The sequence below is a fragment of the Aptenodytes patagonicus genome, chromosome 7, assembly GCF_965638725.1.
Source record: "Aptenodytes patagonicus chromosome 7, bAptPat1.pri.cur, whole genome shotgun sequence".
NCBI lineage: Eukaryota > Metazoa > Chordata > Aves > Sphenisciformes > Spheniscidae > Aptenodytes > Aptenodytes patagonicus.
This window is the reverse complement of record NC_134955.1, coordinates 17167398-17183849: the sequence shown is the minus strand read 5'-3', so window position 1 is coordinate 17183849 and position 16452 is coordinate 17167398. Positions and strand designations below refer to the sequence as shown.

The following is a 16452-nucleotide window of genomic DNA, read 5'->3' as shown; positions in this document are numbered from 1 at the left end:
CAGTACTTTGCAAAATATTGCAGACAAGAAAGAAAAAGTTAGCTTAATACAGAGTACGATAAACTAATTATATGCTTTAATAATCAAAAGCATATAATGCCTGGTTGGGGGGATTTTGTAAGTTTGTTGGGTTTTTTTTAAAAGCAGGTTATATGATTATAAAGCTAGTTAGGGATATAGCTGCTTTTTTCAAGCATTTTAAGCTTCAATTTCATGAATATAGAGCGCTAATTATTAGCTTCTTTAATGTGGATCTTTTACTACGAGTGTATAGCAGAGATCAGAGATTACAAGGTCACAGAGGAACCAGGCACACACTCACAATAAAAGCACAGAAGCAATTACACTTTCATTACGTAGTCTCAAATCCACATTAAAAAAAACGTTGTGTTAAGACATTTATATTTTAGATCAACTACCTTCCAGCAATAATGAAAAATCATTACAGCTGGAGAAAGAGATGACAAGAAGATAAAAATGCACTGACATGGTGCTGGAGGACATTGGCCATTAAAGTCTTATGAAGAAACAGCTAAACACTTAATAACAATATTTCATCTGTAACTGGAAAAGATGCCTGTTTCCAAATGGATTCAACACATAAAAGAAATTTTTTTTTTATTTGCTTCTGTTAGTTACAAATAAAAAAAGCTAGCCAGCTATCTCCTAGAAATTTTAACATCTCAAAGGCAAGTCCTTGATAAGTTACAGACAAAGGAAAGTTTTCTTTCCTTTAATAGGGACAAAGGAGAGTATTGTTGAGATTTATTATATACATACAATTACCTGCATTGTTATGGAGATTAAAGAACAAAGGGCCAACAGATCTAATTCCAGATCTTACAGCCTTATCCTTTCCCATAATTATGTCTTAAAATTGGATTTCAGTTAACACATTCACAATACCAGTATCTACCAATGCTTTGCATGTACTTAGAGATAGTTTCAATTATTTTAACATGGATGTGGCAATTTATCATTGATCATTCAAGTGAACACATTCAATTTAATAGTACCAACAAAGTGCATTTTTTCAGTTGGTTGTAAGAAGACTCTTAAAACGAGTACAAGGTTCATTAGAAAGAGTAACTGGCTAGTCTATTAGTCACTTTAAAAAAAATGCAAAACAAACTTTCACAAAAATCTTCCAATTTTTTTCTTCCATCTCAGAAATATTTCCAAAAATAGGATTTTGAACTGCAGAGATACTGAAAAAAGAAAAAGAAAGTATTTTCATTCTGCAGATGTTAATGCTGCCCCTTTATCTCATGTGAGAGTATGTCAGTCTCCTTTCTTCAGCTGTCAGATACAACATCTATTGGAAACTCTGAGTTTAAAATACCAGGCCTGTGTCTGTGGCGTCCACAGTACACCAGCTAAAAAGGCCAGATCCTGACCTCAAAACTGGGCTGCTTATTTCTCCCTGGTGCCCAGCTGCACGGAACTAGACTCTAGAGGTGAATTCCCCTCAAAGAATTATGCAAACTGAACCAAAGATAATGAACTTCCCCAAAGAAGGAGGGTTTTTTTTTTTTTGCCGTTTTGTTGAAGATACACATTTACAAAGAGTGTGGGAAGGAAACTGTGGCTACACTTCTTGTTTTTCTCCTTTACAAAAAAAAGTATAAATCCATAGAAGGTGAAACCATCAAAGACCTCAGTTAACCAGGCACAGCCTACTTTACAAAAAAATTGCATCGAAATTGACCAGAACAAGTATGTTTTTATTGGTATAGAACTCCAAGCCTAGTATTGGAAGAAGTGGCTGATCGTGCAAGGAGACTGAAAGGACCCTAGAATTTAGAAAGCATAATTCATGTAGCAGGAAAGCCATGAGCTGTCAATTCCCTAAATCCAAATTTGGTTATAAATGGGCGATTATAATATGTGCAGCATCAAGACGACATTAGAATTCCCATATCTGCTTTCACTGGAGAAAAATAATTAAAGAAAAACAAAATTTGATGACCTAAAAGGACCCTACCAATTTATCATTATTTATTTCCCCCTCAGTTTGAGGCATTTATAAGTACATAAAGTTCCCACAGAATCAGAGAAAACAACTGAGCATGATCACAAAAGGAGAAAAACCCTAAACTCCCTTATTAACACAATACAATTTTGCATATGTAAATTTGATGCCAGCCACAGGCACCAGTTTTTTCCCTTCACACTGGTTTTCATAACACGTCAAATTTTCATGTTTAAAAAGTACACTGAAACCATGGCATGCCTAATATTGTAATAAAACCACTGGCAAGGCTGAGTCAATCTCTTTTGATGGTTCCACACAGCTACTTTCTGCCATGGTGAAACTATAACATGCATTTCTTTCACCTGCATCCCAGAGGGTAACGGTGCAAGCCCTTCTCTTTCTCAGCCAAAGCTACACCTTGGTCTCAGAGAGCGGTCATTTGCCCCAAATCCCTGCCAGCACAGAAAACTGGTCCCCTTTCTAATCAGGGCTATTCTTCCTCTGTCAGATGTTGCTAATGGTGGAGGCCTCTTCTATTTTCAGCTGGATACTATTTACCACTCTAGTATCCCCCCTGCCCTTTCCACTTCAAAACCCATAGGCCACCTTGCACAAAGACAAGCAGCAGAGCAAGTTTAGACAAATAAAGACAAAGACACAATCCCTCTTAGTATGAATTCAGACAGTAACTAACAAGTCATCTGTCCTTGAGCTGATACAGGCTGCTGCCAGATGAAGCTAACTAAATGAACTCTTGCAGTTTTCCCCTTTGCCCCTCTGTATCATGACATCTTTGGCAAAATTAAGTTCAAAGTTTCAAGGGAATGCTCTGGGAATCAGTTGGCTGAGCCGCTTTGGGCATGAGGAAACCCTGAGGAGGACAAGCAGCAAAAAGAAGCAACCTCCATTTATCTGCAGGGACTATTGATGTTGCAGACACAACAAGCACTGGAGGGAGGCAGCAGGAAGCTTTCACAGCCTGTAATATCACAGATGGTCCCATGCTTTGCTGCATATGTAGACTGGCCTGCTCCAAAACGAAGCTGCACCTTTCTCTGGCCACAGTCTGCTGCCCTATCCTTTGCAGCATCCTCCTGTCTCGTGAGGCAATATAGTGCTCCCAAGACAATCCTCTGGCTGGGCACCCACCTGCCCTTTGCATGGCTCTCTCCTTATTTCCAGGGACAGAGTTGGTAGAAATTGTAATTTGAAGTTAAGGACTCAAAAGCAGGTATGTAGAAATAGATTTGCCAGCAGTGACCTGTTCATGTGTGTATATAAGAAAATAAACAAGAAAGCTTATTAAAAATACTCTAACTTAACAGAATCAAAGTGCACAAGAAGAAATAATGAGAGAAAGCTCAGTCTAAGCTCCACTATGATGGGGAATGCAGAAACAAAAGTCACTGGTATTCCTGTGAGAAAACACCCTCCAGAGCCTTCTCCCGCTGCAGAGATGAACCATCAGCAAACAGAGCAAGACACATAACATCATAACCTTGGCTAGGAGTCTTCATAGAGGTATGTAGAATCCCCTATCTTACCACCCATCTACCAAGATGTCCTAAACCCATGAATGATTCATCTTGATACACTCTATTTAAAAAAAAAAAAAAATCCCACTGAACTAGTAAAAGCAGAGGCTTTTAAATATGCATTTAAACCTGTCAGAACATGCCAAGCTATGATCCCCCAATGACCAGGGACAGGCTGGGCTTCTACAAAGCTGGTTTGCACAAATAACCCCTCTTTAGGGAGCACTCCCATTCAGGCTAGGTTCAACCCTCCCATTCAGGCTAGGTTCAACCCAACTCCTTGCAAGCTGGCAGACAAAAAAACCCTATCAAAATATTGCCAAAAGGAAGTAAGGAATTAATCTGAGAACACACCTAATCACAGAGCCAGCTGTGTTTTAGATACAAACTATAAAATCCCAACAAGGAAGAGCTCCCAAGCACCTAAGTCCCTCCTCTCACCTGGGCTGTGATGGGAGAGAGGGCTCCAGCACCTTCGGGCTCAGAAGAGACACACTCACAGAGCCAGGACCAGACATCACCCTTGCCCTTTCTCAAACACCCACAACCTCCAACACGGATATGCTAAGAGACTGCATCTGCTTACCAGGCTACACCAGACAGACCGTAATTCACAATAAAGCTCCGGACCTGATATTCTAGTCTTTACTTGATGATTTTGTAGTCTCAGAAGCAGAAATTTCTTACCTTAATGGGGGAAATAGGGGTGACATTCACACAAATTACTCCTTATACTCAATCCCTGGCCCATATGGTGCACAGTAAACAGAAAAGAATACTAAGGTATGTGGATGGCATTCTCCTGCACACCACAAAGCCAAACCAATCAACCAAAAAAACATGAAATCTTTCCAATAAACAAAACACTCAACAAAACATTTAAAAAAACCCCACATTCTAAAGCCTAAAGTAGAACCCCAGATGCAGTATACAACAAAAACTTTGCATGCATTAGGAACTTGCCAATGACATACTAGATATTTCTTTTGCTCATTTAGTTTGGCTAAAACTGTACAAAATAATGAGAAAAGTCAGAAGTGTACCAAACAAATGGGAGGCACAAGAAGAATAGGAAAAAGAAACCAAGAACAAGCAGATGTGCAGCACTGGAAAGGGATTTCTAGGCATTGGCTAGGAGAGCTTAAAGGTAATCCTTCCATAGAATCATAGAATCATAGAATCATTGAGGTTGGAAAAGACCTCTAAGATCATCAAGTCCAACCGTCGACCCAACACCACCATGCCCACTAAACCATGTCCCTAAGCGCCTCATCTACACGTCTTTTAAATACCTCCAGGGATGGGGACTCCACCACTTCCCTGGGCAGCCTGTTCCAATGTTTCACCACTCTTTCAGTAAAGAAATTTTTCCTTACATCCAATCTAAACCTCCCCTGCCGCAACTTGAGGCCATTTCCTCTCGTCCTATCACTTGTTACTTCGGAGAAAAGACCAATACCCACCTCGCTACAACCTCCTTTCAGGGAGTTGTAGAGAGCGATGAGGTCTCCCCTCAGCCTCCTTTTCTCCAGGCTAAACAACTCCAGTTCCCTCAGCCGCTCCTCATAAGACTTGTTCTCCAGACCCCTCACCAACCTCGTTGCCCTTCTCTGGACACGCTCCAGCACCTCGATGTCCTTCTTGTAGTGAGGGGCCCAAAACTGAACACAGTATTCGAGGTGCGGCCTCACCAGTGCCGAGTACAGGGGGACGATCACTTCCCTACTCCTGCTGGCCAGTGGTCCCTTCTCCCCAAAGGAGGACTCGCGTCAAACACAGGCCTTAGCCCTCTTCCCCACAGATACCAACTGGGTTTGAAGCACCACGTAAAGCCAAGATAAGTTACAGACCCCACAGGTCTGGTACCACAGCAGATGCCAACATCATTCCTTCCTCCATTTGTAGCTGTAGGTGCAATTTCGTCTATTCTGAGGTGCAGTTAAAAGCACAGTTTCCTTTTCTCCCATTACATTTCTACAGGTGGAGAAAAAGACTTTCATATGTGACCCTAGGCGTCTCAGATAAATCACAGAGGGAAAAGGGTGACGGTTGGACTGTGTGGTTTCTAATACTAAGGGATTCTTCCAGTTTCCTGATGATGGTAGGAAAATAACCTTAACTACATTCAGCGACGTGCCAAATACCAACAACATTTACGGAAAGATACAGACATTACTCTGTGTTGCCCTGCCTTTTCCACTGAATGCCCATGAATGGCATAGAAGATAACTAAATGAGGCCACAAGTTTATCAATCCAGCTCTGGTTGGACCACATGTACATGTCCATTCTTTGCTGGATTACAGAAATACCTTTCCCACTTAATCTTGGATTTTCTGCTGGAATTTTGGATTAATAGCCCCAGGAGGCCTGTTTATGTGCAGATAAATTTGGGAACAGCTGGAAAGCCCTTAGAGAAAAGCCTTGGTGCAGTCTTCCAGAGCAGGGCATCTGTTTTGTTCTTCTCTTCCTGCACATGCCTGATCACTCTTTCCCCCACACATGTTGCTTTCTAATGTTTTGTATTAGCACATGCTCACCTACAGTTAGTTGCCTTTTTCCCCCACAATTAAAGTCCTCCCCTGCACAGTCATCTCCTGATGAAAGTTAATTTCCTACTGATGGCTCCATTTAAGGCAAGGTTCTCTTTCACTCTCCCCTTCCTACATAGCAGTAGGCTTTCTCTGCTAGAGAAAATTCAACTAGCTCCTACACTTCCAGCAACCTTTCATGATGTTCAAGGTACTATTTACATTCAAATTTTGGAGTCTAACTAAAAGCAGTCACATCAGGCTAACAACCAGATGTGCAGCCACTGACTTTTTTTTAAATAGCTTTTCTCTCCTTTGCTCATATCGGGAATCTTCTTTCAAGCAAGCAAGCAAAAAGCCCAAATAAATGACATGAGACAGGCTTCGTACCTACAAACATCAAATTCCCAGTCCCCATCCACTCTCTAACATTGTTGAAATGCTCACTCTATGATACACTGTAATTCTAGTAGGAAGAAGGAAATGCATAAATTAAAATTATATGGATTATGCCCTACACAATAAACAACCAAAGATTTTAAAACAGTAGCAATTTCTCTCTCTCATATTTAGAAACTCCAACCAAAAAATTTACATGCCATGAAAATCCTCAAAGACTTGCATGTAGCTCACATAATTGAGGAAGTACTAATAATAGCATGGCTGTTTGCACAGACAACATTTCCACTGTGGGCCTGAATTCTGATCTCAAACATGCAGAAGAAGATATTTTGTTGTGTGTTGCTGGCTGGAGACTAAAATCAAAGTACTGGAAACCATCTGAGTGTGCCGCAATGTGCAGTCAGCCTATGCAGTTAAGGAAGTGCTATGCACATCCACACCACATTGAAAACAAAGCATCTATTGAGTACTGCACAAGGCATTTGTGTTATGTGTTCTTGTAATGAACATGAAGAAGCACGTGAAATTAACCTGTGTTGTAGTTTTAAACAAAAAAGAAAGCCTTTGCATTTCAGCATCAACTGTCAGTCATCACAGAAAAATAACTTGTCCTGACAGATAAGTATATTTCTAAGCTCCTCCGACACAAGCAAACTCAGTTCACAGCCACGGCTTCCCTTTCTGGTCTACGCTGCGTAAGTCCAGGCCTTCTCAGATCTCCAGATCAGTGATGCCCATACCTGTGTTTCTAATAGTGGTCATTAAAGGTTTTACCCCAGAAGTGTATTTACAATAGCAGCAAGGGAGCCTCACATTTCTCAAGCTTTATTCTTTTTAAAAGCTCTAAATGAGCTATATGTAGACCTATGTCACAAAGTATTTGCAAAATATTTTTGTTAAATGGTACTTACTATTAACTTTTTTCTTTCATGTGCTGAAGATTACCCAAAATAATTTCAAACTAAAATTTAGAGTACCATACAAAAGAAGAATCAACAAGGATTATTAACAATGACCAATATATAGCAGAAATTAACTGACATGCAACATACACACATGGCAAGCCCACATTTTAGATATGATGGTGCTTCATTTAAACTCCTCAGTTGGAAATTCAGATCAGTAATTAAGTCATAATCCTATATAATCAACTCACAGTATCACAGTATGGAATAAGCTGTAAGAACAAGCTATTAGGTCCACACAAAAGGCATTTATAACTCTAAGCACCAAAACAAGCACATAAACACTGGAGCTTAAAAGTCCATTACTCCTGAGTAGTAGATGTTATGTTGTCATATCACTAATATGATCATTCTCAAGTCACTAGCTCCCACAAAAAACACACAGCAAGGTTTGTTTTTTAACAACTCCAACCTTGCCCACTATTCTGCAATTCATTAAAAATAAGGAAGATGCTTATCCTTGAGTAAAAGATGCCACAGAAAGATCATATGCCTGTCACATCACCCAGGAGCTGCCATGACACAGCCGTTCCACAGCTCGGGATGCTTCCCAGCCCTTGCGTGTGTTCAGGCCGACAATGCTGCCTGTGTTAGGACTGCTGTCCCCTTACCGACCCCACAGTCATCTAAAAGGCAATACAGAGACCAGATCCAGCCGAAAGCCACTTCCACCCAACTCAACGCCTTTCCTCTCGTGGACCAGCAGGGAGACTGTAGACAAGGGGCAATAGTTCTTAGTGGCAATGCACAAAGTCCAGCTCATACCACATGCCTGACAGTCTTACTTACCAGCTGCTGTTGTCTTCTTACACCAGCTAAATACCTCACCAGGTAGTTCCAGGCCACATCCCCCATACCTGCACACATGCCACACCATGAATGACACTGGACAACTCTGACATCTGCCTTAACCTGTGCAAACAACCCACCACAAAGAGCAAAACTGTTCCTTATTAGACACCATCCTGATTTTCAGAGGGCAAGACCATGTGAACACTACTTGGAACAGGCAACAAGACTTGTTGTGCTTAGAGCAAGCATTCCCTCCAAGCAAGGCTTTATTCTGCATCCTTATTGCTGGCATTAATGGGCTATATAAACATAACACACTTTTCTCACGCGAGTTATCCCACCTACCTGCCACAGGTGGCCGCACTGAAATTTAGTGATTTCAAATAAGTGAATGATTTGCAGAATCACACCATCAGCGAGGACTCGGTTTACGTCCTGTTCCTCTAAGGAAAAAGCTCCTAAGGGGCCTTTCCCCTCACCTCTCTCTGTAGATCATACAAATGCTCCTAATGTTCAAAACTCTACAACGTGCTGACCAGCACCAGTTAAGAGGTCTGGTGAACAGAGACTTCCTTGCACCAGCCTTCACATTCACAGGTACACCTAAAGTCACACTGAGACTCTCAAAAACTGTCTTCCAAATTTTCAGACCATGACACCATGAGCTGGGGAGCTCCCACCTAAAATTGTGAGCCACACCAAAAGGTGCACAGCTGGGCCCCAAGATGATGAACGTGTAAATGTAACTACACGTAATTGAGAAGAGGGTCTAATTTTTTTTATTATTATCTATCATACTAGACACCAATTAAGAGCCAGACTTAGCAGACAAGCAGATCATTACATCACAAGATTTCATAGCCTGCTTGAGAAGAAAAACTACAAACAATAGAGGTCTTGGCTGGCAGATCCTCACACAAAGGCTCCTCTAGTTCAAGGAAGAGAAGTCAATGCAAGCCACATGCCCACACAAGGCTCCTGTTGCCTGGGTGAGCCTGCAAGGCTATACCCAAGGACACTCCAGACCTGCCCTGAGGTTTTCCAGAATGCTGGAGTACTTTGATTCCCAAGTCAGCCTTAGCTCTTATTCAGAAGAGATTTCTAAACCTAGGCTTGGTGCAACAGCAAACAGAGGTGGAACAACAAAACACTGCAAGGTACTCCAAACTGAACAAGACAGAAAAGGAGGAGGAAACAAAGGTTTACAATAGCCATTGGCTGTAATCACAAGCTGGTGCCAATGTAAGATAAGGAAAAAACAGTTAAAAATCTAAAGCAGTGGTATAGTTCTGCTTTGCAGCTCTCAGGGTGGGACTGAAACATAGGCCAGGCAGAACTATCACCACAGATTACTGAACACCTTGGTCCATACCAACACATGTTCATGCTTCTGTAGCAGAAACCATTGAGGCAGAGAGGCCACGCAAGTATGTCTGGAAGCAAAAGTTCAGCAAGCCCCAAAACATAAGAGTTCACAGCAGTCACAAAGCGTTCCTACAGGAACGCTAGGAAGCTATCAGCTGAGAGAAGCATGGGATGAAAGTCTATGCCAGCATGCGATGAGCGGGTCACCTAGCAAATGATTTTGATTCACATTACTGAAAAGTGTTCTCAGAAGAACATCCTGCAACATGCTTGGGCATGGAGAGAGGCTTGAAACACAAGTGTGTTGGCAGAGGCCTCCTGTTGACCTGTGGCCCTACGCCACCAGGTCCGCTCTCTCCGCACCACAGCAGGATTTTCCCGTGAAAACTCCACACTGCTCCTGAAGGCTGTAACCCAATGGGTGATGTGCACCACCAGCACAGGCGATGTGCAAATAACATATTACTAATTAACCAGCAGCGACACGACGAGGGCAGGCTACAATACTCAGTGGGGAGACCGAAGCAGTCCCTACTCTACCTAAGGTGGCTTTTAGCGAGGTAAACAACCGGGGCTGCCTCACGCCCCGAAAGGAGCCACACGGCTGTACGACAGGGTCATACTCCCACCACATCCTCGCCGGTGCCGGTCAGCGGTCGTCCCCCACGCTACGGCCGGGCGGGGCTCAGACCCCCAAAGGGCAGGTGGAGAGCGCCGGGGGAGACCGAGGCCCCCGGGATCCCGCCGGCGGCCGCCCCAGGTGAGCGCCATCCCCGCCGGGCCACGCCGCGGCCCCCCCCCAGCCTCCCCTTCCCTCCCCGGGCGGCACCGGCGGAACCGCTGCGGGACAAAGCCCGAGCCCCGGCCGCACGCCTCCCCGCGGAGCGGCAGGCGCCGCCGCCGGGGCAGCTCCCGGCGGGGGCAGGTGCAGCGGCCGTGGCGGACCCCCCACCTCCCGCGTCCTATTCCATCCCCAGCACCGCAGTCTCACCTCGGCCGGCAGCAGCAGCAGCAGCAGCGGCGGCAGCAGCAGGCAGGGCAGAGGTAGGGGCAGCAGCAGCCGCCTCATGGTGGCGGAGAACGCTCCCCGCTGCGCGCACGGCCGCTCAGCCCGACGCCGCCTCCCCCGGAGACATGGCCGGGCTGCGCGCCCCGCACCGCCCGGCGTCCCACCCCTTCGCCGCCCTCACAGGCGGCAGCGGCACCTCACCCCCCCACCGCTCCCTCTAGCGCTCCCTGACTGGAAAGGCGGGTGGTTGGAGCCGCCGCCGCGGGGGAAGCCCTGCGCGGGGCGGAGTGAGGGGGCGAGCGGAACAGCCGGCCGCGGGAGGGCCGGTCTGGTCACCTCCTTCCGCCACCGCTCTCGCCAGCCCCTTGCCCAGGGCTTAAATGGCCGTCTTGCAGCAGGCAGGGGGCTGCGGCTGGCTCTTCCCGGCCTTCACCCCTCCCTCCCGGCATCTGACATCTCCCCCCGCCTGGCCGGGCGAGGAAGTGGCTCCCTCCGAAAGTTTCCCGGCCTCCGTGCACACCCCCAGAGGAAGCGGCGCCGCGGGCTTGGCCCCCCTGCCCCGGCCTTGGGACGGCGCTCGGGGGCGGGCGATACGCAGAAGGGTCGGTGGTAAAACGAAGTTAACCCCGGGCGCGGGGGGACCTCTACCGCCTTCCCCTCTGCCGGCGGGAGGGGAGCGCTGCGGCGGCGGCGTCCCCACATGGCCCCTCGGGGCCCTGGGCGGGTGTAAGGGGCTGCCGAGCCCGGAGGAGGGGATCGCGGTTTTGCTGCAGTGAATGGCTCCGCTTATTGCACCATTCATCAACCCCAGGCAGTCCCCCCAAAAAGTCCTGTCCCTACCAGGCACTGGTTTGGACATGTTTTATCCGTGTCATCAAAAAGGACATGACATCATCAAATGCAATCACTTTTATAACCTCAACTTACTTCCCAGGCTTAATGCAGTTTCACATTTCATTCATCTTGGGTAAGGGAAAAGGAGAGACAGGGTCAGTTTACATAGCATATCTTTAATTATGGAAACACTGACAGTCTTTATTTTCTCAAAAGTTTTGAGCTCACATGTTTGTAATTTCCCTGTCTTTCCTGAGCCCTCAAAACATATGCATAGCATTATGGAAGCAACTATTTCCACAGGAGTTCATGGGAAGACTCACAAGAATAAGGGCATGTGCATACCTTACTGTTTGGGAGGCTGAGACTTGCAGCTGGAGCTAGATAAACAGCGTGGGGGCATCCCTTCGTATCAATAAGATTTGTAGGAAATAAATAGATAATTACTTCAGAAAAGTACTTTAAAATTGTTAGGGTGCATTCAAACAAGGAAGTAAACGCTATACAAAAAACATTAATAACACCACCTTTTCTACACTTCCCATTCAGTGCAAAGCACCTGAGAATTGTTTTCCAGCTGAAGACTCCTCCTGGTAAACCACACACCAGCCAGAAGTCTCACCGGCTGCAGTGAAGTTGTTACACTGAGATAACTTCTGCAGATCAAACGCTACCATTTGGAAATTATGGCTCTGACTCTCAAAAGAAATTCCTTGTTGCAGCTCCCCGTGCCTGGGCAGAGCCCCGATGGATCTAAGTTGCCAAACTGCAGCTTCTGGCTAGGCTGGGTTTCACTTGCATCTAAAATGCAGCCAACTACCTTCATGGTGGCAGATCAGGGTTACGCTGCACAGCTGCTCTTGAGCAATCATACTTGGTCATCCTTGGCTCCAATTCAGTGAGAACAACATGGCTTTTTTAATTGCATGCCTTTCCACTATGACAAGCTAGTAACTAATCCAGTTACCCCTGAAATTCAGTGGGAATCTCTCCACTGATTTAAGCAGTAATGGCAGCCAGCCCTGAGGGAGGAAATTAAAAGAGACAGCAAGAAGTGGGATTCTGACCTGTTCAAATGTATAAGTATCTTCAAGCTGATGTTGCCACCCCCAGACTCTACATGTCCCTGGAGTCTCAAGTTCACTCATTCTTCTTTCCTTAATAGCCACATAAACCGACTTAGAAGCAAGGGGCATTGTATTTCTTAGGCTGTGTTAATTCCTTGCTCCAGAGAGCAACTGGGCAGCTACATCACTATTACAGGAAGCTAAACTTCTTTCACCACACCATGTCTGTCTGGATCCCGTATAGCTGGTGGGGCTTTTCACATACAAGCTACATGGAATCTGTGATTAATTACTTTCTCATGTAACACTTGTGGCTGAGTCCTCACAACTACTCATATGTCAAGTACCTGAAGCAGGAGGCCTACGAAGTTCTGGGAGACAGTCTCATTTCTGAAGAATCCAAAATAGTAGAGGACTGCATTAAATTTGCTTGTAGAGATATCTAAGCAGACTATTTCTAGGACTGTAGTATAAAATTACTTTAATGCATATCTTTAATTATAACCATAATTAGTGCCAGTCATCAGTAGGATTTATACATAGTAGGTTAAACTGGCACAAAGAGAGCATAGGAGGTTTGTTACTGTTTTAGGGTACATCTCTGACTGGCTGTTACCAGACCTCAAGGAAAGGACTGACTCCTTTCCAGAGGCATTTCTTGGGTGCGGGAAGTATGCAATCAGGGACATAGCTCTGTCTGCACTGAAGGAGTGAGCTACCAAAATTCATAGACATTTGAATAGGCTCAGATATGCTGAAGAAGATGGCCACAAAAGAAAAAAAAAGTGCCAAGAAATACAGGGCACTAAAAAGTGTAATTATTTTGTAACGTAAAACAGAAGTGTGATTTCCATTTGCTTCATTGAAAAAAACCCAACTGGTAGCAATCAAATTTCTTTTTGTATGTAGAGATTCTGATGAAATGTTTGTCTCCTCCTGGGAAGAATGTTCCAAAAAAGCTTTTCTGATTAGATTTTGAGAGCTATGTGGAGAAAGACTCACACGTGTACCTGATTGCTTCTTTGGATCAATGCCTCTGCTCTTTATAGCATGCTCTGGTTGACTGCTAGCCATGCAGACCTCGGGGAAGAGCTGGATGGCAAAGAGCTGTGATTCATGCCAGAATCAGACTTCACATGCTAAAAATGGAAAAGAGAAATTAAAAGCTAAATTTTTTACAGTCTTCCAGGTGTTAATTGTTCAGCAGCAATAACCATCACAACACAAATAATTTCCTAGGAATTAGAGGCTCAAGGTTGCATTTCAGGCCACAGGCTCTTCACAGCTTGTTACTAATCTGCTGGAAATTCCTTGAATTACAACTGCTGTTGCCTAATTGTTTCTATACGTAAGTTTTGTTTATTCTACAGGCTTTTATTAAAGCTATATGTGTGACAGGATTATAAAACTGGGTAGGTGTTGCTCCTGGGCTAAAGCTTCTACTATACTTTCATCTGGAAGTTAATCTGAGTCATAAGACCTCTTCGAAAGGAAGCATCAGAAAGAAGTGTTTTCACATCCTTATAATCAAGTGTTTGAACATGCGACCTAAGTTGAAAAGTCGCCTGGGGCTCTTGCACACAAATCCAGGAAGTAAGTGCAGGCATATTACTTATGGGTGCTCTAGTTTATAAAGTAAGGTATGCTACTAATGTTCTGGGCAGAGAGAAAGGGGAGACTGCAAAAATATAGTGACTCAAAGCTGTCCAATTTGGAGCATTTGCCCTGGCTGATAATATTTGTCTTTCACTGAGACTGGCAATTAAATATGGTTTCTAAAAAAAAAGAAAATCAGAATGGCTGTATTTAACTGCATACCACAGCCAGCCTTGATCACAATAGTGTATTCTCATCAGTTATTCAGAGTTTCATTCATCAGCTCAGTGTGCAGTGTCAGCCAAAAGAGGCATCAAATCATTGAGCATCATCAGGAAGGGTGTTGAGAACAATGCAGAGAGCATCATTTTGCCAATGCGTAAAACCCAGGTGCACCCACATCCTGACTAATGCATGCCACTGCTCTCCGCATTGCAAGGAGGACGTAATGGACTGAGGGAAGGTACCAAGAAGGGCAGTTAAAATGATGTGGATGATGGTGCAGTTGTCTTACCAGGGGAGACTTAAAAAGCTGAGACTTTTCAATTAAGAGAGGAGAAAGCTACCTGGAAATAAGATGAATGAACCTAGAACTAGGGATCACTAATATTAATAATAGATTTGTTTAACAGGTACAATAAAGCGCTTTCTTACATAGCAGGCAATGAACTTGTGGAATATGTAGTCACAGCAGGTTTTAAAGGCAAACAGTATGAGCAGTTCCAAAAAGAAGGTAGACAAATTCACGGACAACATGTCCATAAACAGGGAAAAGGCAGAGATGAGTCTATAACACCCCTAATCGATGACTGGGGATGCTGGGAATGGACCTCCAATAGTCAGGTTTGTTTGCTCTTCCTAAACAGAATCTCCTAATGCCACTGCTGGAGACAGGATACTGGGTTGGATGGATTCATCACTGGTCTGACCAAGTAGGACATTTCTTAGCTGCTTACAGTAGCAATGTCCAAAATAGAGCCTCACTGTACAAAGACCTGTATAAGCATACAGCAAGAAACAAGTCTGCTAGCATCAGGTTGATATTTCAGTACACAAGACAGGTAAAATGGCAAGGAAAGTATATGTTACTACTGTCATTCATAAGAGAGGAAGCACTTTGTGTTATGATTTGAGACTGAGGTCCAAAAAGTGCTGTGTGTTTTTGCTTGCCATTGCAAGTCCTCAGATTCAGACAAGATGGAACCTATGTGACTCACACAGAATGACAAATGGACTTCTGTCCTGTCCATCACTGCTCAGTGCCCTGAAGCTATCTAAGCCCAAAGTGCTCTTTCTGGTTGACATTGCTCTGGCTCTTATTTACACCACTTCTTCTGACCCCAGAAGGGTCCTTCAGGCTTCCATGTACCACTTAACTTAGAGATGAGTCTCTTGGGAACAACTCACAAAGCAGGACTACAAGTCCCTTTTACATTGCAACTGAGGAATAAGGGGAGAATAAACTAAATTGTACATGAACACATGTTGTCCCAGGAACAAATGCAGTTCTACTACTTTTAAAATAACCTTGAAATTAAAAAGATTGACTAAAGGTCTTGATAGTAGAAGGGATTTATTTTTTTTTTTACATATACACAAAAGCGGTAACAAAAAAGAACATAAATTGGTACAAATATATTTTGGTTCATATGTTCTTAGTTCAAATGGAAGATCACAGCACGCAATTCAGTCTCTTTGCCTGGGCTCATCAGGGACATGATAAATACTGGACATTAAATTAGAAATCCTCCTTGAGAGCAGAGCAATCCATGGGAAAGATGTTACGCTCACGGAAAGGTTATTGAGATGAATGTCTTCATGAGTGCTGAGGACCTTCCTGGGGTGTCAAACTGCAGGGAGAAATTGGAGAATTTACAGCAAACACTAAAATAGCCTCAGCAGCAGCTTTGGTGAAAAAGCAGAAAGTGGCTAAATACTGCATCTGGGGATGGTCCTGCCATTAGAAGTGATGCAGAAAGGTCTCAGATGTTGGATGTGGCTTTAACCTGGTTTCTGCTGGTACAAGCTCTCCACAGCTTGTAGCTGCAAGAGTTACTGGCTGGTGACAGCTGTGTACTATTTTAACTCCTAAACAGTACTTTTTTTTATTTTTCTCATGTTCCTCACAAGGAATTAAAGGTGTATTGAGCTGCTGGCAGAGCCATCTTTCAGATGGAGGGTAAAACATGAGCAGACAGGATACTCAAAGACAACGTCACTTTTTACAACGAGAAGAAAGTTAACTTGAGTTCTGGTTAGGCCAGGTTTGGGATGGTTTTATTTTGACTGAGGGGGAGGAGAAAGACAGTTTTTGTTGTCGTGGTGGGGCCTAGCAAAGAGAACAAATTGAAAACAAGCTTTTGTGGGTTTTTTTACCCAACT

General features: G+C 44.1%; 1 protein-coding gene across 2 annotated transcripts in view; it reads right to left on the bottom strand.

The window, feature by feature from the left end:
• PTPRJ (protein tyrosine phosphatase receptor type J) overlaps positions 1–10663 on the bottom strand; it is a 77167-nt gene extending 66504 nt beyond the window's left edge. For both annotated transcript variants that reach the window (XM_076344152.1, XM_076344153.1), the window contains exon 1: positions 10556–10663. In XM_076344152.1, coding sequence (XP_076200267.1) covers positions 10556–10633 — 78 coding nt within the window. In that variant the 5' untranslated portion in view covers positions 10634–10663. The remainder of the gene's footprint in view (positions 1–10555) is intronic.
• Positions 10664–16452: the final 5789 nt, after the last annotated feature.